This window comes from Bombina bombina, chromosome 2, assembly GCF_027579735.1.
Source record: "Bombina bombina isolate aBomBom1 chromosome 2, aBomBom1.pri, whole genome shotgun sequence".
NCBI lineage: Eukaryota > Metazoa > Chordata > Amphibia > Anura > Bombinatoridae > Bombina > Bombina bombina.
Genome location: NC_069500.1, coordinates 344,005,701 through 344,028,586, shown reverse-complemented (window position 1 = coordinate 344,028,586; position 22,886 = coordinate 344,005,701). Strand labels below are relative to the sequence as shown.

Genomic DNA, 22,886 nt, shown 5'->3' with positions numbered 1-22,886 from the left:
CCTCACACATTCTAGAAAGGCGCCTCTGTTTTTCTGGTATGGAAGACAGGTTTGACAGGAGGAATCTGCCCCTGGTTTTAAAAGATCTGAACCCTATCCTGTATCCCTGGGCGATAACTTCCAGAACCCAAGGGTCCTGAGCATCCTTCAACCAGGCTTCTGAGAAGAGAGATAATCTGCCCCCTACTTGGTCCAGAGACCAGTCAGGGGATGCCCCTTCATGTCGACCTTGTTTCGTCGGGTTTCTTGTTCTGCTTGGACTTATTCCAAGACTGAGCTGGTTTCCAAGTGCACTTAGACTGATCCGCTTTCGCGGCGGGCTGTTGGCGTTGGGCCTTGTCCGCACGAAAGGGACGGAAAGTAGATCCGTTCAGCTTAACCTGCTTATCCTGCGGTAGGAAAGCGCCCTTGCCTCATGTAACCGTGGATATGATTGAGTCCAATCCTGGACCGAACAGGATCTTTCCCTGAAATGGAAGGGATAGCAGTCTAGACTTAGAAGTCATGTCCACAGACCACGACTTTAGCCACAGAGCCCTGCGGGCTAATACGGAAAAACCTGACACCTTAGCATTCATGCAAATAATTTGCATATTGGCATCACAAATAAAAAAATTAGCGACCCTCAAGGTCTTAATTCTCTCCTGTATCTCGTTGAGGGGAGTCTCCCTCTCGACCATGTCAGACAGAGCTTTGCACCAATATGTTGCAGCTCCAGCTACTTCCGCTGCTGGCTGAAAAACAAACCCCGTATGTTGAAACATTTTTCTTAACATGTTCTCTAACTTTTTATCCATGGGCTCTTTAAACGACGAACTATCCTCAGAAAGAATCGTTGTCCGCTTTGCGAGCGTAGAGATAGCACAATCCACCTTAGGGACAGTCCCCCATAGCTCAAGCTGAGAGTTCGGGACGGGGAACAGCTTCTTAAAAGAATAAGGGGAAAAGGAAGAACCTAATCTCTCCCATTCATTTCACTTAATAATGTTAGCCATCTTAACCTGAACCGGGAAGGTCTGAGGCACCACCCTGTCCTCATATACTTTATCAAGCTTAGGAATTGAAGGTTTCTCCGGTAGTTTTGGTTCAGGAACCTTGAGGATAGCAAGCACTTGCTTCAGCAAATAGCGCAAATTTTCCATCCTAAACCTAAAGTCAGGCTCCTCTGCAGTCGGAGCCTTAGATGACATAGACTCCGACCCAGAAGGAACGTCCTCCGAAGAGTCTGAGTCGTCAGTGGATAATGTTTCCGAAATATCCATTGGCGTAGATGATCCCTGGGTCGGATCGCCATATTTTACCTTACGCTTGCACTTAGTAGAACGTGGTAAGGCACTAATCACCTTAGAGACCGCTGTTTGCAATTGATCCGCAATATCTGACGGCCAACGGATCTCTCCTGTAGCAGAAATAGTCATGCCCTGCGGCGCTGCATGTGTACTTGGAGATGAAAGTAGGGAACGCACCTCACGGGACGGGGAACCCTCAGAGGTGGACGGCTCAGTAGTACTAGACATCCTTTTCTTTCTAGATATCGTGACTTTATCAAGGCATGTGGAACATAGTTGATCAGGCGGATCTACCGGAACCTCCTCACAATAAACACAATTACTTAAACAGGGAGCACCCTCTAACGCGTCAGAGTCCTCCATAGCTTTACGGCTTTATTACGGACTAGTTATAAATATAAAAAATGGCACCTTTATAACCTCCAAAGGCCGGGGCACTCGCCACCTCCTATGATCCAGACCACAGAAATAGTTGCGTCCATCCTTTTCAAGCAGGAAGTCGAGTAGGCCACACCCAATCAGACGGAATGCCTCACAGGACCACCCCTGCACTAGGGAGAAAAACACGCCAAATCTGCCACGCAAATACTCCCGGAAATTAAACTAAAGTCCACCCAGTGCCAAAGCCTCATCTCACACATCGCAACAATGACACAATAAACAATATTATGTATAAACCCCCCTGTTCAATAATCCCCCTACCAGGCATATTAACCCTTGATTCTATAAAGATAAAAGGTATCACACTGTGACCCTGTTTTCTGCGTTATCATTATGTGTATAAAAAATGAAACGATCTTACCAGAATCTATGCCGTGGAACAGGAACATGGCCTCTCAAGTGTGACAGTGTAGTAGCATCACTCCTGACATGGACTTGAGTGTAGAAAGCAGGCAGCAAAACTCGTCAACGCTGATTGCTTATGGAGCTATTAAAATGATACTGGATGGTTTTGCAGAAAGACTCTCCCTGCATCTCCAAGATCTAACTTTCACCCAAGCTCTCACTGAGAGGCTGACAGGACTACTTAAAGGGACAGTCTAGTCAAAATTAAACTTTCATGATTCATTTGCTTTGTTCCCTTGGTGGTATTTTTAAAAAGCTAAACCTAGCTAGGCTCAAACTGATTTCTAAAACGTTAAAACCCGCCTCAGATCATTTTGAAAGTTTTTCACAGTTAGACAGTACTAGTTCATGTGTGTCATATAGATATCATTATGCTCACTCCCGTGGAGTTATTTAGGAGTCTGCACTGATTGGCTAAACTGCATGTCTGTCAAAAGCACTGAGATAAGGGAGCAGTCTGCAGAGGCTTAGATACAAGGTAATCACAGATGTAAAACATAAATTAATATAACTGTGTTAGTTATGCAAAACTGGGGAATGGGTAATAAAGGGATTAGCTATCTTTTTAAACAATACAAATTCTGGTGTAGACTGTCCCTTTAAAACTCCAGTCCCATTCCGAAGAGTATTACCCTCCATAAGAGACTACTCCGAATCTTCCGACACTTCTCTGCCAACCTCCTGTGACGAAAGGCAAAGAATGACTGGGGGATGAGGGAAGTGGGGGAGGTATTTAAGGCTTTGGCTGGGGTGTCTTTGCCTCCTCCTGGTGGCCAGGTTCTTAATTCCCAAAAGTAATGAATGAAGCCGTGGACTCTCCTCCCCTTTAGATGAAAAAACAAGTACGTTGTTTGCTGTTTTTTTTTACACAATCTGTTTCTCTTTATGTTTACTTAGATTTAACATATTTAATAAAACTATTCTTGTGGAGGAACTGAGGAGACAGTTTGGTTTAGTCCCTAGAGACTCCTGATACACTATGGTGTCTCCTGCAGACATTGCTAGTAAAGGGTGTTACACCACCTGAAGAGAACCTGAAGAGGCAATAATCTGGTGCTTAATAATCAAGAAACTCTATACTGGGAATTGCATTAAAAGGAATTAACAAGATAATTTAAAGTAAAAAACAGAATTTATGCTTACCTGATAAATTACTTTCTCCAACGGTGTGTCCGGTCCACGGCGTCATCCTTACTTGTGGGAATATCTCTTCCCCAACAGGAAATGGCAAAGAGTCCCAGCAAAGCTGGCCATATAGTCCCTCCCAGGCTCCGCCCACCCCAGTCATTCGACCGACGGACAGGAGGAAAAAATAGGAGAAACCATATGGTGTCGTGGTGACTGTAGTTAGAGAAAATAATTCATCAGACCTGATTAAAAAACCAGGGCGGGCCGTGGACCGGACACACCGTTGGAGAAAGTAATTTATCAGGTAAGCATAAATTCTGTTTTCTCCAACATTGGTGTGTCCGGTCCACGGCGTCATCCTTACTTGTGGGAACCAATACCAAAGCTTTAGGACACGGATGAAGGGAGGGAGCAAATCAGGTCACCTAAACGGAAGGCACCACGGCTTGCAAAACCTTTCTCCCAAAAATAGCATCCACTAGAGTCGCCTTGGCATCCCTGGATCTGGACCCGTAGCAAGGAACCTTGAAGTTCTGACGGGACGCCATCAGATCCATATCTGGAATGCCCCATAGTTGAGTCAACCGGGCAAAGATCTCCGGGTGGAGTTCCCACTCCCCCGGATGGAATGTCTGACGACTCAAATAATCCGCTTCCCAGTTTTCCACACCTGGAATGTGGATCGCAGATAGGTGGCAGGAGTGATTCTCCGCCCATTGTATTATTTTGGTCACTTCTTTCATCGCCAGGGAACTCCTTGTTCCCCCCTGATGATTGAGATACGCAACAGTCGTCATGTTGTCTGATTGGAATCTTATGAATCTGGCCTTTGCTAGCTGAGGCCAAGCCTTGAGAGCATTGAATATCGCTCTTAGTTCCAGAATGTTTATCGGAAGAAGAGACTCTTCCCGAGACCACAGTCCCTGAGCTTTCAGGGATTCCCAGACCACGCCCCAGCAGCCCACTAGACTGGCGTCGGTCGTGACGATGACCCACTCTGGACTGCGGAAGCTCATTCCCTGGGATAGGTGATCCTGGGTTAGCCACCAACGGAGTGAGTCTCTGGTCTTCTGATCTACTTGAATCACTGGAGACAAGTCTGTATAATCCCCATTCCACTGTTTCAGCATGCACAGTTGTAATGGTCTTAGATGAATTAGCGCAAAAGGAACTATGTCCATTGCTGCAACCATCAATCCTACTACTTCCATGCACTTAGCTACGGAAGGACGAGGAATAGAATGAAGAACTTGACAAGCGTTTAGAAGTTTTGACTTTCTGACATCTGTCAAGAAAATCCTCATTTCTAAAGAATCTATTATTGTTCCCAAGAAGGGAACTCTTGTCGACGGAGACAGGGAACTTTTTTCTATGTTCACCTTCCATCCGTGAGATCTGAGAAAGGCCAGAACGATGTCTGAGTGAGCCTTTGCCTTTGAAAGAGACGACGCTTGTACTAGAATGTCGTCCAAGTACGGTACTACTGCAATGCCCCTTGGTCTTAGAACCGCTAGAAGGGATCCGAGTACCTTTGTGAAAATCCTTGGAGCAGTGGCTAACCCGAATGGGAGGGCCACAAACTGGTAATGTTTGTCCAGAAAGGCGAACCTTAGGAACTGATGATGTTCCTTGTGGATAGGGATATGTAGATACGCATCCTTTAGATCCACGGTAGTCATAAATTGACCTTCCTGAATTGTGGGTAGAATCGTTCGAATGGTTTCCATCTTGAACGATGGTACTCTGAGAAATTTGTTTAGGATCTTTAGATCCAGGATTGGTCTGAAAGTTCCCTCTTTTTTGGGAACCACAAACAGAGTTGAGTAAAATCCCATTCCTTGTTCCGCTGTTGGAACTGGGTGTATCACTCCCATCATTAACAGGTCTTCTACACAATGTAAGAATGCCTGTCTCTTTATTTGGTTTGAGGATAAGTGAGACATGTGGAACCTTCCCCTTGGGGGTAGTTCCTTGAATTCCAGAAGATAACCCTGAGAAACTATTTCTAGCGTCCAGGGATCCTGAACATCTCTTGCCCAAGCCTGAGCAAAGAGAGAGAGTCTGCCCCCCACTAGATCCGGTCCCGGATCGGGGGCTACTCCTTCATGCTGTTTTGTTAGCAGCGGCAGGCTTCTTGGCCTGCTTACCCTTGTTCCAGCCTTGCATCGGTTTCCAGGCTGGTTTGGTCTGTGAGGTATTACCCTCTTGTTTAGAGGATGCAGAATTAGAGCCCGGTCCGTTCCTGAAATTACGAAAGGAACGAAAATTAGACTTATTCTTGGCTTTGAAAGGCCTATCTTGTGGGAGGGCGTGGCCCTTTCCCCCAGTGATGTCTGAGATAATCTCTTTCAATTCTGGCCCGAAGAGAGTTTTACCCTTGAAGGGGATATTAAGCAATTTTGTCTTGGATGATACATCCGCTGACCAAGACTTTAGCCAAAGCGCTCTGCGCGCCACAATTGCAAACCCTGAATTTTTCGCCGCTAATCTAGCTATTTGCAAAGCGGCATCTAAAATAAAAGAGTTAGCCAACTTAAGTGCGTGAACTCTGTCCATAACCTCCTCATATGGAGTCTCTCTACTCTGAGCGACTTTTCTAGTTCCTCGAACCAGAACCACGCTGCTGTAGTGACAGGAACAATGCACGAAATGGGTTGAAGAAGGTAACCTTGCTGTATAAAAATCTTTTTAAGCAAACCCTCCAATTTTTTATCCATAGGATCTTTGAAAGCACAATTATCCTCGATAGGAATAGTAGTGCGCTTGTTTAGAGTAGAAACTGCCCCCTCGACCTTAGGGACTGTCTGCCATAAGTCCTTTCTGGGGTCGACCATAGGAAATAATTTCTTAAATATAGGAGGGGGAACAAAAGGTATGCCGGGCTTCTCCCATTCCTTATTTACTATGTCCGCCACCCGCTTGGGTATAGGAAAAGCGTCGGGGTGCACCGTAACCTCTAGGAACTTGTCCATCTTGCATAATTTTTCTGGAATGACCAGGTTGTCACAATCATCCAGAGTAGATAACACCTCCTTAAGCAGTGCGCGGAGATGTTCTAATTTAAACTTAAATGTCACAACATCAGGTTCAGCCTGTTGGGAAATTTTTCCTGAATCTGAAATTTCCCCATCTGACAAAACCTCCCTCATGGCCCCTTCAGATTGGTGTGAGGGTATGACAGAACAATTATCATCAGCGCCCTCCTGCTCTTCAGTGTTTAAAACAGAGCAATCGCGCTTTCTCTGATATGCAGGCATTTTGGATAAAATATTTGCTATGGAGTTATCCATTACAGCCGTCAATTGTTGCATGGTAATAAGCATTGGCGCGCTAGAAGTACTAGGTGCCTCCTGCGTGGGCAAAACTGGTGTAGACACAGAAGGAGATGATGTAGAACCATGTCTACTCCCTTCATCTGATGAATCATCTTGGGCAACTTCATTATCTGTGACAGTACTGTCCTTACTTTGTTTGGACGCTTTAGCACAATTATCACATAATTTAGAAGGGGGAGACACATTGACTTTCATACATATAGAACATAGCTTATCTGAAGGCACAGACATGTGAAACAGGCTTAAACTTGTCAGTAAAACACAAAAACCGTTTTAAATCAAAACCGTTACTGTCTCTTTAAATTTTAAACAGAGCACACTTTATTACTGAATATGTGAAAAAATATGAAGGAATTGTTCAAAATTTACCAAAATTTCACCACAGTGTCTTAAAGCATTAAAAGTATTGCACACCAATTTTCAGAGCTTTAAGCCTTAAGATAACGAAACCGGAGCCGGTTACAGTATTAACCCCTCTACAGTCCCAGCTACAGCCTTTGCTGCGACTCTACCAAACCCAGAGGGGAATACGATACCAAATGACGCCTTCTAGGAACTTTTCCAACTATTTTCAGGTCCTCACACATGCATCTGCATGTCTTGCTCTCAAAAACAACTGTGCAGTAATGGCGCGAAAATGAGGCTCAGCCTACAACTGGGAATGCCCTTCCTGACTGGAAAAGGTGTCTAACATAGTGCCTGACGTTAAAAAACGTTCCCCAAGTTTATAAATGTGAAATACCAGCATAAACATGTATAAAATGCCCAAATAAAGCAATCGATTCTGCCCATAAAAGTGTCTACCAGTTTTATAGCCCATATTAAGCCCTTTATTCTGCTTGAGACTAAGAAAATGGCTTACCGGTCCCCATGAGGGGAAATGACAGCCTTCCAGCATTACACAGTCTTGTTAGAAATATGGCTAGTCATACCTTAAGCAGAGAAGTCTGCTAACTGTTTCCCCCAACTGAAGTTACTTCATCTCAACAGTCCTATGTGGAAACAGCAAAGGATTTTAGTTACTGTCTGCTAAAATCATCTTCTTCTCACAAACAGAAATCTTCATCTCTTTCTGTTTCAGAGTAAATAGTACATACCAGCACTATTTTAAAATAACAAACTCTTGATAGTAGAATAAAAAAAAAACTACAACTAAACACCACATACTCTTAACCATCTCCGTGGAGATGTTGCCTGTGCAACGGCAAAGAGAATGACTGGGGTGGGCGGAGCCTGGGAGGGACTATATGGCCAGCTTTGCTGGGACTCTTTGCCATTTCCTGTTGGGGAAGAGATATTCCCACAAGTAAGGATGACGCCGTGGACCGGACACACCAATGTTGGAGAAAAAAGTAAATATTTGTATTTAATTACAGCATTGTAATGTTACAATTCAATTTGTGTTACATTAAAGTCTTGCTGAGCTGTCCCCCCCCCCATGTTATAGCCCTCTTTTGCAATAAAAGGATGAACAAATATGAACTTTTAATAACTAAAAGAGGCATATTTTATTACTTTTTTTAAAAATACAAAGTTCTCAATACCTTTAACAAGGTAACAATATCATCATTTTCCCACCGGTAAAACATCTATAATCAAGGTGTCCTTCATAAATGGGTTAGCAAACCCTAGGGGGTGTCCATCCTTTTCAAATGAATGATAGCACTGTGTTTTTTTTTACTCACATGACCTGTGAGCACACTTTTAGAAATATTATTTATAAAAACAAAAGATACTTTATATAGCAATAGCTATGCCACTGTTATACCTGTACAAGTGCTACAAACATATACACACAGAACTAGCAACCTATTTATTGGACAGTCTCAGAGAGAACAGAACAAATCAGACGTATAGAAGACAACGTTTCTACCCAAAGTCAGAATGGATGAGTCACTTTGGTCAGCATTAATTATGGTGTAAATGGGGAAAGGCTGGGGCAAGCCAAATGCTTCACAATAATGGCCACACCATGAGCTACAATAAGCATCTTCTAGCAGAATGCAGTCCCTGTGTATATACCTCCATGGTTCAGAAAAACAATTTAGTAAAATGGAGGAGGACAGTTAAGGGTCCAATTCTCTAAAGTCCTCTAGTCTGATGAGATTCTATAAGAAGCGTGGTTAGAATTAAGAGGCACCTCAGGGATTGTTTTAAAGACAATTTTTACTTTAGGAACTGTGTATCTCATTAAGCAGAGTTCACTAATATGATTTGTGTTGAGCAGAGACACTTAATTTACAATATAATGCTCAGTAATTTAAGCTGATGACATCTCTCCATGATGGCGAGTTTTTTAAAATCTGGGAGAACATATCTTTTGTAATCAATACATGTTTATATTTACCTATGTAAATTTCTGCTAATTAGTTATTGGAATATTTTATTTAAAATGCTTAATCAAACTATTTCATAGGCTTGGTTTTAGGCATTATCTCATAGGCTTGGTTTTAGGCATTATCTCATAGGCTTGGTTTTAGGCATTATCTCATAGGCTTGGTTTTAGGCATTATCTTATAGACTTGGTTTTAGGCATTATCTCATAGGCTTGGTTTTAGGCATTATCTTGTAGACTTGGTTTTAGGCATTATCTCATAGGCTTGGTTTTAGGCAAACCAAAGTGTAAAATGAATATAAATGTCAGTGTTGTATTAAGCACTAAGGCTTGGGAGTAATTAAGAGCTGTAGTTGTTCGGCGTTTAGTTTTATATTTTTCTCCAGATTTATCATCACGGTTCATCCAGCTAAAGAAAGTTTTTTTTTTAATCATTAACCCCTTAAGGACAAGCATTGTATACTGTACATCACAGGTCTTTGAATGGGGCTTGCATTACTAATAGTGTGGTCTCGCAGCCAGCAGCGAGATTGCGCTTTTTCTGGTGACCAGAATGGTGGAGGGAGGGTATAATAGCGCAGTACCACTGCTTGTGGCGTGACCCACACTATTATTAACAAGGAAACCCTTAACGAATGACGACATACATGGTACGTCGCGGTCGTTTAGGGGTTAAAGGGACAGTAAAGTCAAAATAAAACGTTCATGATTCAGATAGAGCATGCAATTTTAAACAACTTTACAAATTACTTCTGTTATAAAATTTGCTTTGTTCTCTTGTTATCTTTTATTTAAGAGCAAAACTAGGCAAGCTTGCAAGAGCTCAGGAGTGTGCAACATTATTTGTAGATGTGTTATACAATGTTGCAAAACACTGCTGCTATAGAGTACTAAAGACACGTGCACAGTCCTAAGCTCTTATGAGGCTACATAGTTTTACTCTTCAATAAAAGTTATCAAGAGAATGAAGCAAATTTGATAACAGAAGTATATTGGAAAGTTGTTTAAAATTGCATGCTCTATCCAAATCATGAAAATGTCATTGTGACTTTACTGTCCCTTTAATAACTGCACAGCAACATCATGTTTAGCAGAACAAGCATTATACACACAGTGATATTTAATACATGGGATTGGCAGCTTTATTGCAATCCTCTCCTGAGCTTATACATAAAGTAGAGGTCTATGTAAAAAGAAGTAAGGTGGTACAGCTGCAATAACTGTCTATAATGTCATCAATCTGCACCCTAGGGCCAGATTAAAAGTGGAGCGCTAACAGTTACGCATGAGGGATAAGGGTTTATCAAGGGTGTTTGTGGTCGTCGGGTTTACCGCTTGTATTATTGGTTGAAAGTGTAATTGCATGAATGTGATTTACGCTAGAATGATTTCCGTGTCCTCAGAGCTCTGGTTAACATTGGAGCTCTTTGCAAAACATGAAAACATGTCGAACATATTTATGCAATATTCATATTTAATAAAGTGTTATACTGTGTATTTATTGTAAATATTTCACATTCCAATGTTCTGCACATAGCAGAATATGTTTTAAGTATTTACAAATAGATATTCCTATATATATATATATATATATATATATATATATATATATATATATATATATATATATCGATACCTATATATGATCATGTTTTTATATAACTATAGATAAATATTGTACCAAAATACCATCAGATATTTGTAGAAATATTTAAATAGAACCTTTTCTTCTATGTGAAGAACATTGGAATGTGAAATTTTCATGTCGGGTTAGCGCACATGAGAATATGTGATTGGGCTTGTGTGAGTAGGCTGTTAGGTTTTTTACACTTTTTTTGCCCCATTGACTTCTATGGGGGAATACGTGAATGTGCACGATATATTCTAACTTCGGCCTTTAGCGTTCGTCGGGTTAGTGCAAGAGTGAAAACAGTGTGCAAAAAGCTTACTTCTAGCGCAGTAAACACTCGAGCGGGAGCCTTAAATAGTGCTCCACTCGTAATCTGGACCTAACACAGTAATTATGACTATGGCATAGACAGATTATGTCAATCAGATGCAACGTTAAACAACAATCTTTTGCAGGAATATTGCAGTGAAGTTAGTTGAACAAAACAGTGTGGGTGAAAATGTGTGTGTTATCAATGCCTGCAAATAGGTTAAACTCTGCACTACATGTTCAGCAATATGCCATGTTGCTGTTCACCAAGTTTTCCTCCGCTATACAAGAATGTTACTTTACTTATTGTATTTAAATATACTTCATATTTTAGCGTATTGTGCATGTTACTGGCTCTCAGTAACTGGTGACAAATCACTAGAACCCGCATGAGCGGTACTAAGAAATAGACAGGGAGAGCAACAGAAATAAAGATAAAGAAATGCATGACAAGCTAGGCCTGTAATTGAAGGCAATATCTTGCTAAGTGCAGGGATGGATCTCTTATTAGACAAGTTTGTTAGCTGCCTGTGGGCACCTACAGTTGAGAGGTGGCTTAAAGGCTTGTCAAGTCATACACTCAACTATTTTCTAAATTGTAATTTGCTATTTGACTACTCAACAATCAATTACTGCAGTAGAAAAGGTATAGCCACTTCTTAGGCAGAAATATGTTTTTAGTGAGAGGCATGGTAGTGTGACATCACTGGGCAAATTGCAGCAACTAGGCAACCTGTGCCTCTGGATATTCATTTGTATATTTTGTGTAACAGAATGTGTTTTTAAAAAGGTTTTGTACTACTAAAACAAGCTCCATCTAGTGGCCAAACAGCTAAACAACCTGATTTCTTTAAAAAAAAAAAAAAAAAAAGCTATAAACGTTTTAATTTTTTGCTTAAAAAAAATATTTATAGGGCAAATGGGAGCTATTATGTCCCTTTAAATTAAAATTGTCGAAATGACATTACAATCTAAAGGAAGTTCCATCTGCACGTTATACTATCGGACCACGAACTTCAGCACTTGTTTAAAATGACTAAATATACTGCAATTACAGTAACAAAGGAGAAAATGATAAAAAACAAAAAGACTATTTGTATTATTCTCTTCATTCTTGTACCCTTATAAATCAAATAAAAAAACCCTCTGCTTATGGCCAGGAACATCTATGGTACTATCTGATTCTCTGAATCTTCATGTGTTCCACATAATCTGTCACAATGATAATCTATATCTGTAAAGTTCTAGCTCTTTAGTGGGAAGAATCCTGTAAACATGATGTATACAAGGCATGACATACGGTATTATATTACCATATACAACAAAAACAAACCAGTGTACTCACATTTTATCAGTAACAGACCAAATGAGTTCTAGAACTGGTGAGGTGTACTATAAAAATAATAATGCACTGCTTATGGAAATGTTATGCATAGACCTCTTTCTACCTTGTGATGGGTTTGATAATCATGTGATTGCACCTTTTTATATGCGCCAAATATCAGGGCCCTGCAGGAGCAGCGTACACTATTGAGAACACACACAAATGCAGGGAACTGTTTCAGAATGTAATTGTGTGACGCACTTTGTGACATTACATTTTTTTTTCAATTTAGAGTCTTTTAGACTATTTTCCAGGCCTTTCTCAGGGCAGTAACAATTAAACTGTCTAATAGACAGCGGTGGAAACAAATATACTTCATTTGGACAGTCTCCTAGTGCTTCATAATGGCTTTAAACAATACGGTAGTCTATTAATCTCATCCAGTGGCAAGCTACAGGACTTCAGAATATTCACTGCTACGTCTCCCATTTCATATCTATATGTGTTATCAAAGCAGCTCAGGATGTTAATAAATTCCAAATATTATTTAATAAAATATCTAAAATGTCTATAAATTTTTTCTCTCTAAAAGAGTTTTCAATTCGTCAAGAAATTTAATTTTTTTTTTCCATTTTTTTTTTCTTTTTTTCTTCAATGCATGGGATTTCTGAAGCACATTTTTTAATCCCATATTTGTAAGTTTGTATTTCACAAAACAAAACAAAAATATATATAAAATATTCCTTGTGATTTTTTTTGCAGTCTCTCTGCTTCTCATTGTGATCTTACAAAGAGACCGATATAAATAGTACTATTTTTATTTTTTTTTAGCTTTTTCAAAACTCCCATTCTAGAGTTTCTTCTTTGTTTGCGGCCCTCTCGAGCCTGTGAATAATGTTATTTAAATTGGCCATCTTCTCATTTCTCTTCTGGTTGTGGGGACTATGCTTTGAGGATGGATGCAATGGGAGAGTGTCGCTGGTGGGGCTGAAAGTTTGAGCTTTGGCTGATTCAGTACTAGGAAGAGATGGAGAAATTGGAGCAGAGCAAGAAGGAACTGGAGAAACGGACATCATGAGGCCGGGCGATGAAGCAGCTGAGGGGGAATTAAGAGACACTTCTAGGCTGCAGCGCGAGGATTCTACACCGGACTTAAAACATATTGGGTCAGCTTGTGGCCGGTCTGAACTGGAGTTCTCTTTTTGAGAGAGCAAAGATGGACACTCATGCGTTCCAGACTGAGGAGCTTTAGTGCACACATTGTTAGTTTTCCTTAGGTAACGTAATCTCTGCAAGTCTTCACAGTGAGAGGCAGTAACCTGCTCTTCTCTAATAACTCTGTATTTCTCTGGTTCAAAACAGGTAACGGATGCTGCTTCAGAGCTGCAGGAATCACATCGAGTGCACGCATCATCCTCCTCTTCCTCCTCTGTGTCCTCCTTTTTGATTTGCTTTGTGTCTCTTTCCACAGTATAGCAGTTATTCTGCATTAGATGTTTCATGTGGTGGAGAGGTGGCTTTCTGTCTCCTCGATCTGAATTGGGGCTGTGCAAATAAGGTCCTCTGTATGAGGTAAAGCTGTCACAGCTATTTGGTTCCTGGTCTGTATCATTGTCCTGCTGACCCCCAACGAGAATCTCTCTACGCATGCGTGACCTAGAACCACAAAGAGAATCATTACAATCCTGGTCAACAGGAAATGCCAATTGATTACTACAAAATGTGCTTTGTTTTGACAACTGGTACAAAATCAGATTGCAAGGCTCCTAGAGTATGTTTGCCATCTATGTATGCTCATAAGGGACACTAGGCATGGCACAATAAAGCCTGTAAAGATTTAAAAACCAGTTAGTGCTTGCCTAGTGTGCACTGTGTGTGTGTGTGTGTGTGTGTGTGTGTATATATATATATATATATATATATATAGATAGATATACAGTATATATACAAGTATATATATATATATATACACACACACACACACACACAGTGCACACTAGGCAAGCACTAACTGGATTTTCAAACTTCACAACTTTGTGACTTTCACACACATACAGCTCTAGAAACAAAGTTAAGAAACCACTGCAAAATGATCAGTTTCTCTGGTTTTACTATTTATAGGTATGTGTTTGAGTAAAATGAACATTGTTGTTTTATTCTATAAATTACTGACAACATTTCTCCAAAATTCCAAATTAAAATGTTGTTAGAGCATTCTTTTGCAGAAAATTACAACTGGTCAAAATAACAAAACAGATGCAGTGTTTTCAGACATCAAATAATTCAAAGAAAACAAGTTAATATACAATTGTATCCCTTTAGCTGCTAAGCCATTTAGCACCTGTGCGCTAAGCTGGTTTTGAGCTTTTTGTTGCAGTTCACATTTAAATACTTTTAGAAGTAAAGTTTGTGCGAATAAACTATATATACTATATATTGTTTTTTTTCAGCAGATTCAAAATATACCATTATTATTTTTAGCAAAGAGCCATTATTCTACTTATTATTACATTGTCTATTTGTGTGCTAGCAATACATGTAGCCCCCCATTTGATGCTCCAAAGGGTGTACTTTCCAAAAATGTGTACTTTATTTAATGTATCTTAATTTCCCAGGTGGCTACAGCTGTCTGATTGCAGACATAACCCGGTAAAATTTAAAGACTATTTAATTTTTTTTTTTTAATTCTCTTTACAAAATAGATATTTTTAAAGGAATTGTCGCTAAAAAATATATAATTTTTATTGCAAAAAATACAGAAATTTTGAAAGATGGAGAGAGCTGCATAGAGAGGTGTTTTACTCCTCTTCCATGCACGCTAAAAGACTGATAATAAAAATATATATTTTTTTAAAAATTGCGTTCCTCTAATAATTATTAATTTGTAACAACATTATCCAGGTGATCATGGGATTACAAATATAATATCGGCCTGTATTGTAAAATGGAATGCGACATTTCTCAGCTAGGTGATCACTGCGGTAATGCTGTTACCACGGTTATCATTTAGCTATAATACTTAAACGGATATTTATTTTTCAAAAATAAACAAGATTATTTTTAGAACATGCATTTTGGGGGTCTCTAGGCAATTTTGATCTTTATTTATGTGCCTTTAGAGACCCCCAAATCCTTTTTTTTTTTTTTAACTTTTTTTAAAAATATTTTTTATTTTTTTTACTGTACACCCACAATACTTATACCATTGGAAAGGGTCTTGGAGGTCTGTAGCTGCTTAGATGCCTGAGATATGTCCCCATTGTCAGGGTACCAGGAATCAGACTGAGCCGTGAAGTGCAAAAATAATCACACCTTTATTAATAACAAAAAATAATAAAAAGTCCACAAGCCAAATGAAAAGCCAGGAGTCAAAGTCAGAGCTGGTAGTCAGACGAGCCGAGTCAGGAGCCTAAGCGAGTAGTCAGACGAGCCAGGATCAGGAACTAGGAAAACTGCAGAGTCAGGAACAAACCAGGGATCAGGAACCCGAAGGGACATCAGACAAGCCAAGTAATGCATATGAACTGGAACACAGGAACTAACAAACAAGTCTGAGTCAACGCAAAGGCAAAAGCATTCTGAACAGAGGCCCTTTAAATAATAAGTGTGACATCATAATCCTGGGACTGCAACCTGTCTCACACTGATGATGTTCACCAATTTGGCCATAAGAGGGCAACCAGAGGAGAGAGCAGCATCACACACTCTGCATCAGATTCAGTGAGAGAGGTAAGTAAAATGGCAGCCAGCAGCAAATAGCAAACAAAGCAGGGTGAAACCCTGACAGTACCCTCCCCTCAACGACCCCTCCCCTGTGGGAGGACAAAAGGCTTATTGGGGAAACGGGCATGGAAGGCACGGAGGAGGGCGGGAGCATAAACATCAGAGGAGGGAACCCATGAATGCTCCTCTGGACAATAACCCCTCCAGTGAACTAAATACTGTACGCGACCCCTGGACATACGAGAGTCAATAATGCTACTAACCTCATATTCTTCATGGTTGTCAACTGAGAGAGGACAGGGACGAGGCAACACAGTGGTAAACCGATTACAAACCAATGGTTTTAAGAGGGAGACATGAAAAACATTGGAGATTCGCATTGCAGGAGGAAGGTCAAGAGCATAGGCAACAGGATTGACCTGTTGGAGTATTCGAAAAGGACCAACATAATGGGGAGCCAGTTTATTGGAAGGCACACAAAGGTTCAAGTTGTGGGAGGACAGCTAAACCCTCTCACCAACCTGGTAGAAAGGCACGGGCAGACGCCTACGATCAGCCTGGAATTTTTGGTGCTGCATAGACGATGAAGGCAATCCTGAATCTGCACCCACATGGAAAGTAGTTGCCGGAGATGCTCCTCCAAAGCCGGAATACCCTGAGACATGAATGAATCGGGCAACAAGGATGGTTGAAACCCATTATTCGCCATGAACGGGGATAACTGGGAGGAAGCATTAATAGCACTATTATGAGCAAACTCTGCCCAAGGTAACAGTTCAGACCAATTATTGTGGTGGTGAACAACAAACAAAGTATCCGACTACACTGGAAAAGAATCATCCTCAAGGCGATGTCCTCAAAAACAAAGCGTTTATTCACAAAGTGCACTAAAAACAAAAATAAAGCAATACAGAAGGTAAACAGAAGCTGGTAATTCAAACGATCAGCATACGCTTTTAATGCGGGGCTACCGCACTTGATCACTGCTACAGTGGTTAGTCTGTCCATAGTCCTACTTAAAGGGGAATAGTTAATAAATTAATTATTAAAAAGGAAGTAAAATGGATATTTCATCTTAAAGGGACACTGAACCCAATTTTGTTTGCATGCAATTTTAAGCAACTTTCTAATTTACTCCTATTATCAATTTTTCTTCCTTCTTTTGCTATCTTTATTTGAAAAAGAAGGCATCTAAGCTTTTTTCTTATTTTAGAACTCTGGAGAGCACTTTTTTATTGGTGGATGAATTTATGCACCAATCAGCAAGGACAACCCAGGTTGTTCACCAAAAATGGGCCGGCATCTAAACTTACATTCTTGCATTTCAAATAAAGATACCAAGAGAATAAACAAAATTTGATAATAGGAGTAAATTAGACAGTTGCTTACAATTTCATGCTCTATCTAAATCACAAAAGAAAAAATTTGGGTTCAGTGTCTCTTTAATACCAGGTCTCCTCTAGGTTTGAATATGTAGGCTGATGTTAATCTCTTCATATAAAATTTATTTAACTGTACACAAATTTGTTTAATTTAAGTCACAGGGATCCAAATGATCAAAAAGACAATTTCTTAGAGAAGAAACACGGATGCAAGGAACCGTCAGGCGTAGGAGGTTGAGACAAGAGGGCACCTACTCGACTCTCAGACGCGTCGACCTCAAGAACGAAAGGCAGGACAGGCTTAGGATGAGTCAGAACTGGAGCAGCAGCAAAGGCAGTCTTAAGACTCTCAAAGGCCTTAATGGCAGTAGGTGACTAATGGAGTGGATCATTCTCTTTACGGGTCATGTCTGTGATAGGTTTGACCAAGGAAGAAAAGTTTTAAAAAAACTTTCTATAATAATTGGCGAAGCCCAAAAAACGTTGAATAGACCGAAGACCAACTGTGCGAGGCCACTGCAGAACACTTGTCAGGATCCATGGAGAACCCTGCAACGGAGATTACATAACCTAGGAAGGTTATTTGAGTCTGATGGAACTCACATTTCTGGAGTTTACTAAACAGGCCGTTCTCACGTAGTCTCTGAAGTACCCGTGTGACATCAGAACGATGAGCCTCAAGTGTGGGTGAGTGTATGAGGATGTTGTGTAAGTACACAACACACTGTTGCAACATATCTCATAGCATATCATTAATAAATTCCTGGAAAACAGCAGGAGAATTACATAGGCCAAAGGGCATTACAAGATATACATAATGCCCGCTCCTGGTGTAAAATGCTGTTTTCCATTCGTGGCCCTCCGTTATTCCTAACGAGATTATACGCTCCTCTCAAATCAAGTTTAGAAAAGAACGTAGCTCCCTTGAGGCGGCCAAAGAGTTCCGTAATGAGCATAATAGGGTAAGCATTCTTAATGGAAAGACGATTAAGACCCCTATAATCGATGAATGGTCTTAACTCGCTGGAGAGCAGGATTTGCGGATGATCCCCCGCGACAGAGCATCGGCAACCTACTCCTCCATAGCACAATTCTCTGCAACAGACAGAGGGTAAACCCAGCCCGAGGAGGAATGGCTCTAGGTTGCGGGTCTATGGCACAATCGTAAGAGGTGAGGAGGCAACGTACCGGCACACACCTTGTCAAAAATGTCTAGGAATTCTCGGTACTCCTTTGGTAATTGAGATACCGAAAAAAGTGTGCAAGACTGGTTTCCGAAGACAACTGGAAATACATTGCGGAGACCATGACAAAATTTCGGACCTGCGCCATTCGAGACTGGGATTGTGCTTTTGGAGCCAGGGATAACCCAGAACAACTGGAAAATGTGGAGAGTTTATCACCTGGAACTGGAGGGTTTCAAAGTGGAGAGCCCCAACAGCCATGTATAACGGAGTGGTTTCGTGAGTAACGAGTGAGGGCTGAAGAGGCCTGCCATCAATGGCCTCAATAGCAAGCGGAACGGACTGAGGCAATACAGGAATGGAGTGCTTTGATATAAAAGCACTGTCAATGAATTAGCCTGCAGAACCGGAGTCAACAAGAGCCTGGGTGACTATGAAGGAGTCCACCCAGAAAAGGACAACCGTGACCAAAGGTTTCTCCTTTAGTGGTTCCGGGGATGAGGATAAACCATCCAAGTTCTGCCCCCGACAGGACCTTAGGTGCGAGCGTTTCCCGGCCGTGTAGGACAAGACTTTAAAAATTGTCCTGTAACCCACAATAGAGACAGAGCCCCTCCTCCTATAGGCCCTCTACGCCGCGGAGGGACGCGTGAATCCCAACTGCATCGGCTCAGCAGTACCTGGTTACCTCGGGACCAGGAGGCATGGTAGGAGAGGGAGGGAACGAACAAGTAGGAGACAACAGAACAGGAGGGCCTCTCTCTGAGTCTGATGTTAATTAGGATTCAAAAAGACACCAATGCCTCAAGATCCTCTGGTAAATCTCTGGCAGCAACTTAGTCTTTAATCACATCAGAGAGCCCATGAAAGAAGGCGGGAACAAGGGATTCATTGTTCCAACCTACCTCTGCGGCAAGCATACGGAACTCAATGGCATACTGAGCAACAGATCTTGTACCTTGCTGAATGGACATGAGTCGTTTAGCAGCAGAGGAGGAGCGAGATGGGACATCAAATACCCTTCGAAAGGAGGCCACAAATTCAGGGAAATATGAAATCACTGGTTTATTAGTCTCCCCCAAGGGATTAGCCCAAGCAAGAGCCGTGTCAGAGAGTAAAGAGATGAGAAATCCCACTTTAGCTCTGTCAGAGGGAAACGCCTGAGGTAACATCTCAAAATAAATGCCCACCTGGTTCAAAAACCCTCTGCACTTATTAGGATCGCCTCCACAGCTGCATTCCTTACTTGTGGGAAATACTGAACCTGGCCACCAGGAGGAGGCTTAAATACCTCCCCCACTTCCTCATAACCCCAGTCATTCTGCCAAGGGAACAAGGAACAGTAGGATAAACATCAGGGTGAAAAAGGTGCCAGAAGAATAAATTTAAATTTAGGGCCGCCCATCGGAGAACATGGGTGAGAGCTGTGGACTGTTCCCATACAGAAGGAAATGATCTGGTAAATCATAATTTATGTTTTTCTTCTTAATATGGGAAGAGTCCACAGCTGCATTTCTTACTTGTGGGAAACATATACCCAAGCTCTAGAGTACACAGAATGCTAACGGGAGGGAAAAAAAGAGAGGCGGGCCCTAATCTGAGGGCACCACAGCCTGCAAAACCTTTCTCCCGAAGGCTGCATCAGCAGAAGCAAAACATCAAACTTGTAAAATTTGGAAAAAGTAGGACCAAGTAGCGGCCTTACAAATCTGATCCATATAGGCCTAATTTTTGAAGGCCCAAGAGGAAACCACTGCTCTCGTAGAATGAGCCGTAATCCACAGAGGAGGACTCTATGCTAAACGGATGACACTCCTCAGGCAAAAAGATAAGGAAGTCGAAGAGGCCTTCTGACCCCTACGCTTCCTGGAAAGTAGAACAAACAGCGAAAGAAGTTAGTCTAAATTCCATCATGGCCTGAAGATAGAACTTCAAGGCACAAACCACATCCAGAATTACGTTATAAACGTTCCTTCGACGAAGAAGGATTAGGACATAAGAAAGGAACCACAATCTCTTGATTGATGTTGCGAAATGACACAACCTTAGGAAGAAAACCTAACTTGGTTCGTAGAACAGCCTTATCAGCATGGAAAGCCAGATAAGGAGGGACGCATTGTAAGGCAGCAATCACAGATACTCGGTTCGCAGAAGCAATAGCCAGTAGAAAAGGAACCTTCCAAGACAACAATTTATTACCTACTTCATGCATAGGCTCCAATGGAGCCCGTTGCAAAACTTTAAGAACAAGATTTAAACTCCAAAGAGAAGCATTAAATCTAAACACAGGTCTGTGCAGTAACACAAACTTGCAGAAAAGCCCTTCTCCCGTTCATCCTGGAGAACAGAATAAGTAGGTCCTCCATAACTTATGATAGATGTGATGAGCAACCAGCTTACGAGCTTGAATGAGAGTAAAAATAACTCTCTCAGAAAACCCTCTCTTGGCTAGGACTAAGCGGTCAATCTCCACTTAGTCAGCCTCAGAGAATCTAGACATTGATGAACAAAGAGACTTGGCCAGCAGATCCCTGCGACAAGGTAACTTCCACGGAGGAGATGATGAAATCCCCACTAGATCCGCGAACCATATCCTTTGTGGCCTATACGGAGCAATCGGAATCACTGACGCCTGCTTGATTTGAACAACTACACTAGGAAGTAGTGGTAACGGCCGGAAAGATAAATTGGATTGAACCTCCAAGGCACCGCTAATGCATCTGTTAGCTCCGCCTAAGGATCCCTGTACCTCGACCCATATCTGGGTAGCTTGGTATAGAGACTTCATAAGATCCTCCTCTTGCAAATCTCCGCAAACACCCGGGATGGAGAGACCACTGCCCCGGATGAAAGGATTGTTTGCTGAGGAAAACTGTTTCCCAGTTGTCCACACCCGGAATGTGGATCACTGACCGCGAACAAACGTGGGTCTCAGCCCACTCCTGAATCCGAGATACTTCCCTCATAGCTAGGGAGCTTCTCGTTCCCCCCTGATGGTAGATGTAAGCCACTGAGGTTATATTGTCTGATTGGAATCTGATAAACTGGGACAAACCCAGCAGAGCCCAAGCCTGCCTTGAGAGCATTGTATATTGCCTGAAGATCCAAAATGAGATCGAGAGGGAGCTTTCCTCCTGAGTCCAAAGGCCCTGTGCCTCCCTGGCACCCCAAACAGCTCCCCATCCTGACAGACTCGCAACAGTAGTTACAATCACCCAGGATGGTCTTAAGACGGACGTCCCTCAGGACAAGTGATCCGGACAAAAAACACCAAGAGAGTGGATCTCTCGATTGGCTGTCCAGAGAAATCTGTTGAGACAGATTCAATGATCGCCGTTCCACTGCTTCAGCATGCGCAGTTGCAACAGTCTGAAATGAAACCTGGCAAAGGAATGATGTCCATGCTGGACACCATGAGACCAATCACCTCCATACACGAGCCACCGAGGACCTTAAGGAGTTCCGGAAAGCAAGACATGTTGAAGCTACCTTGCAACGTCTCTGGTTCCCATTCTAACATAGTACCCATAATTTCTATCCTGGTACTTGATACAAGAGAACTCTCTATTTATCTTTCATCCATGGGATCGAAGAAGATAGAGGAGGGATTCCGAATGGTCCACTCTCCGAAAAATTTTTTTGGAGCCGTAGCTAGACCAAACGGAAGTGCAATAAACTGGAAGTGCTGGTCCAGGAACGCAAACCTTAGGAACTGGAAGAGGTCCTTGAGGATTGGTACGTGAAGGGAGCATCCTTCAGAACTATCGTGGTCACGAACTGCCCTTCTCGAACGTGGGGATGAATGGACCTATTGTCTCCATCTTAAACGAGGGGACATTTAAAAACTTGTTTAATCACTTTAGGTCCAGAATCGGACGAAAAGTTCCCTCCTTCTTCGGGACCACGAAAAAGTTTGAATAGTATCTGAAACCTCTCACTGCGATAGGCACCGGGACAATAAATCTTAAGAGGACAGATCCCATACGCACCCCAGAAAGGCTCTCCTCCTTTCTGATCAGAAAGACAGGAGAGAGAGGAAGAATCTGCCCTTGGATGGCTGAGACTTGAAACCTACCATGTAACCCTGTGCCATGACCTCCAGGACCCATGGATCCTGCACATCCCTGAACCAAGCGACTCAAAAAAATGACAGACTGCCCCTACACGATCCAGAAGAGGACCAGGGACTGCCCATTCATGCCGACTTAGACTCGGCGGGCTTCTTGCTCTGCTTGGATGTATTCCAGGACTGAGCCGGCATTCAAGAGCTCTTGTTTTGCTCTGGCCTAGCGGAGGACTGCTGACATGGGCTTTATCAGAATGAAAAGAACGAAAATTGTCCCTTAGACTAGTTCATATTCTCTTGCGGTAGGAGGGAACCCTTGCCCCCTGTGACCGTAG

At 41.9% G+C, this 22,886-nt stretch overlaps 1 protein-coding gene across 1 annotated transcript in view; it reads right to left on the bottom strand.

Moving 5' to 3' along the window:
• Positions 1 to 12,840: 12,840 nt before the first annotated feature.
• The window catches only part of CUX2 (cut like homeobox 2), a 142,571-nt gene continuing 132,525 nt past the window's right edge, over positions 12,841 to 22,886 (bottom strand). Inside the window, exon 15 of the mRNA XM_053701709.1 lies at positions 12,841 to 13,852. Coding sequence (XP_053557684.1) covers positions 13,033 to 13,852 — 820 coding nt within the window. The 3' untranslated portion in view covers positions 12,841 to 13,032. The remainder of the gene's footprint in view (positions 13,853 to 22,886) is intronic.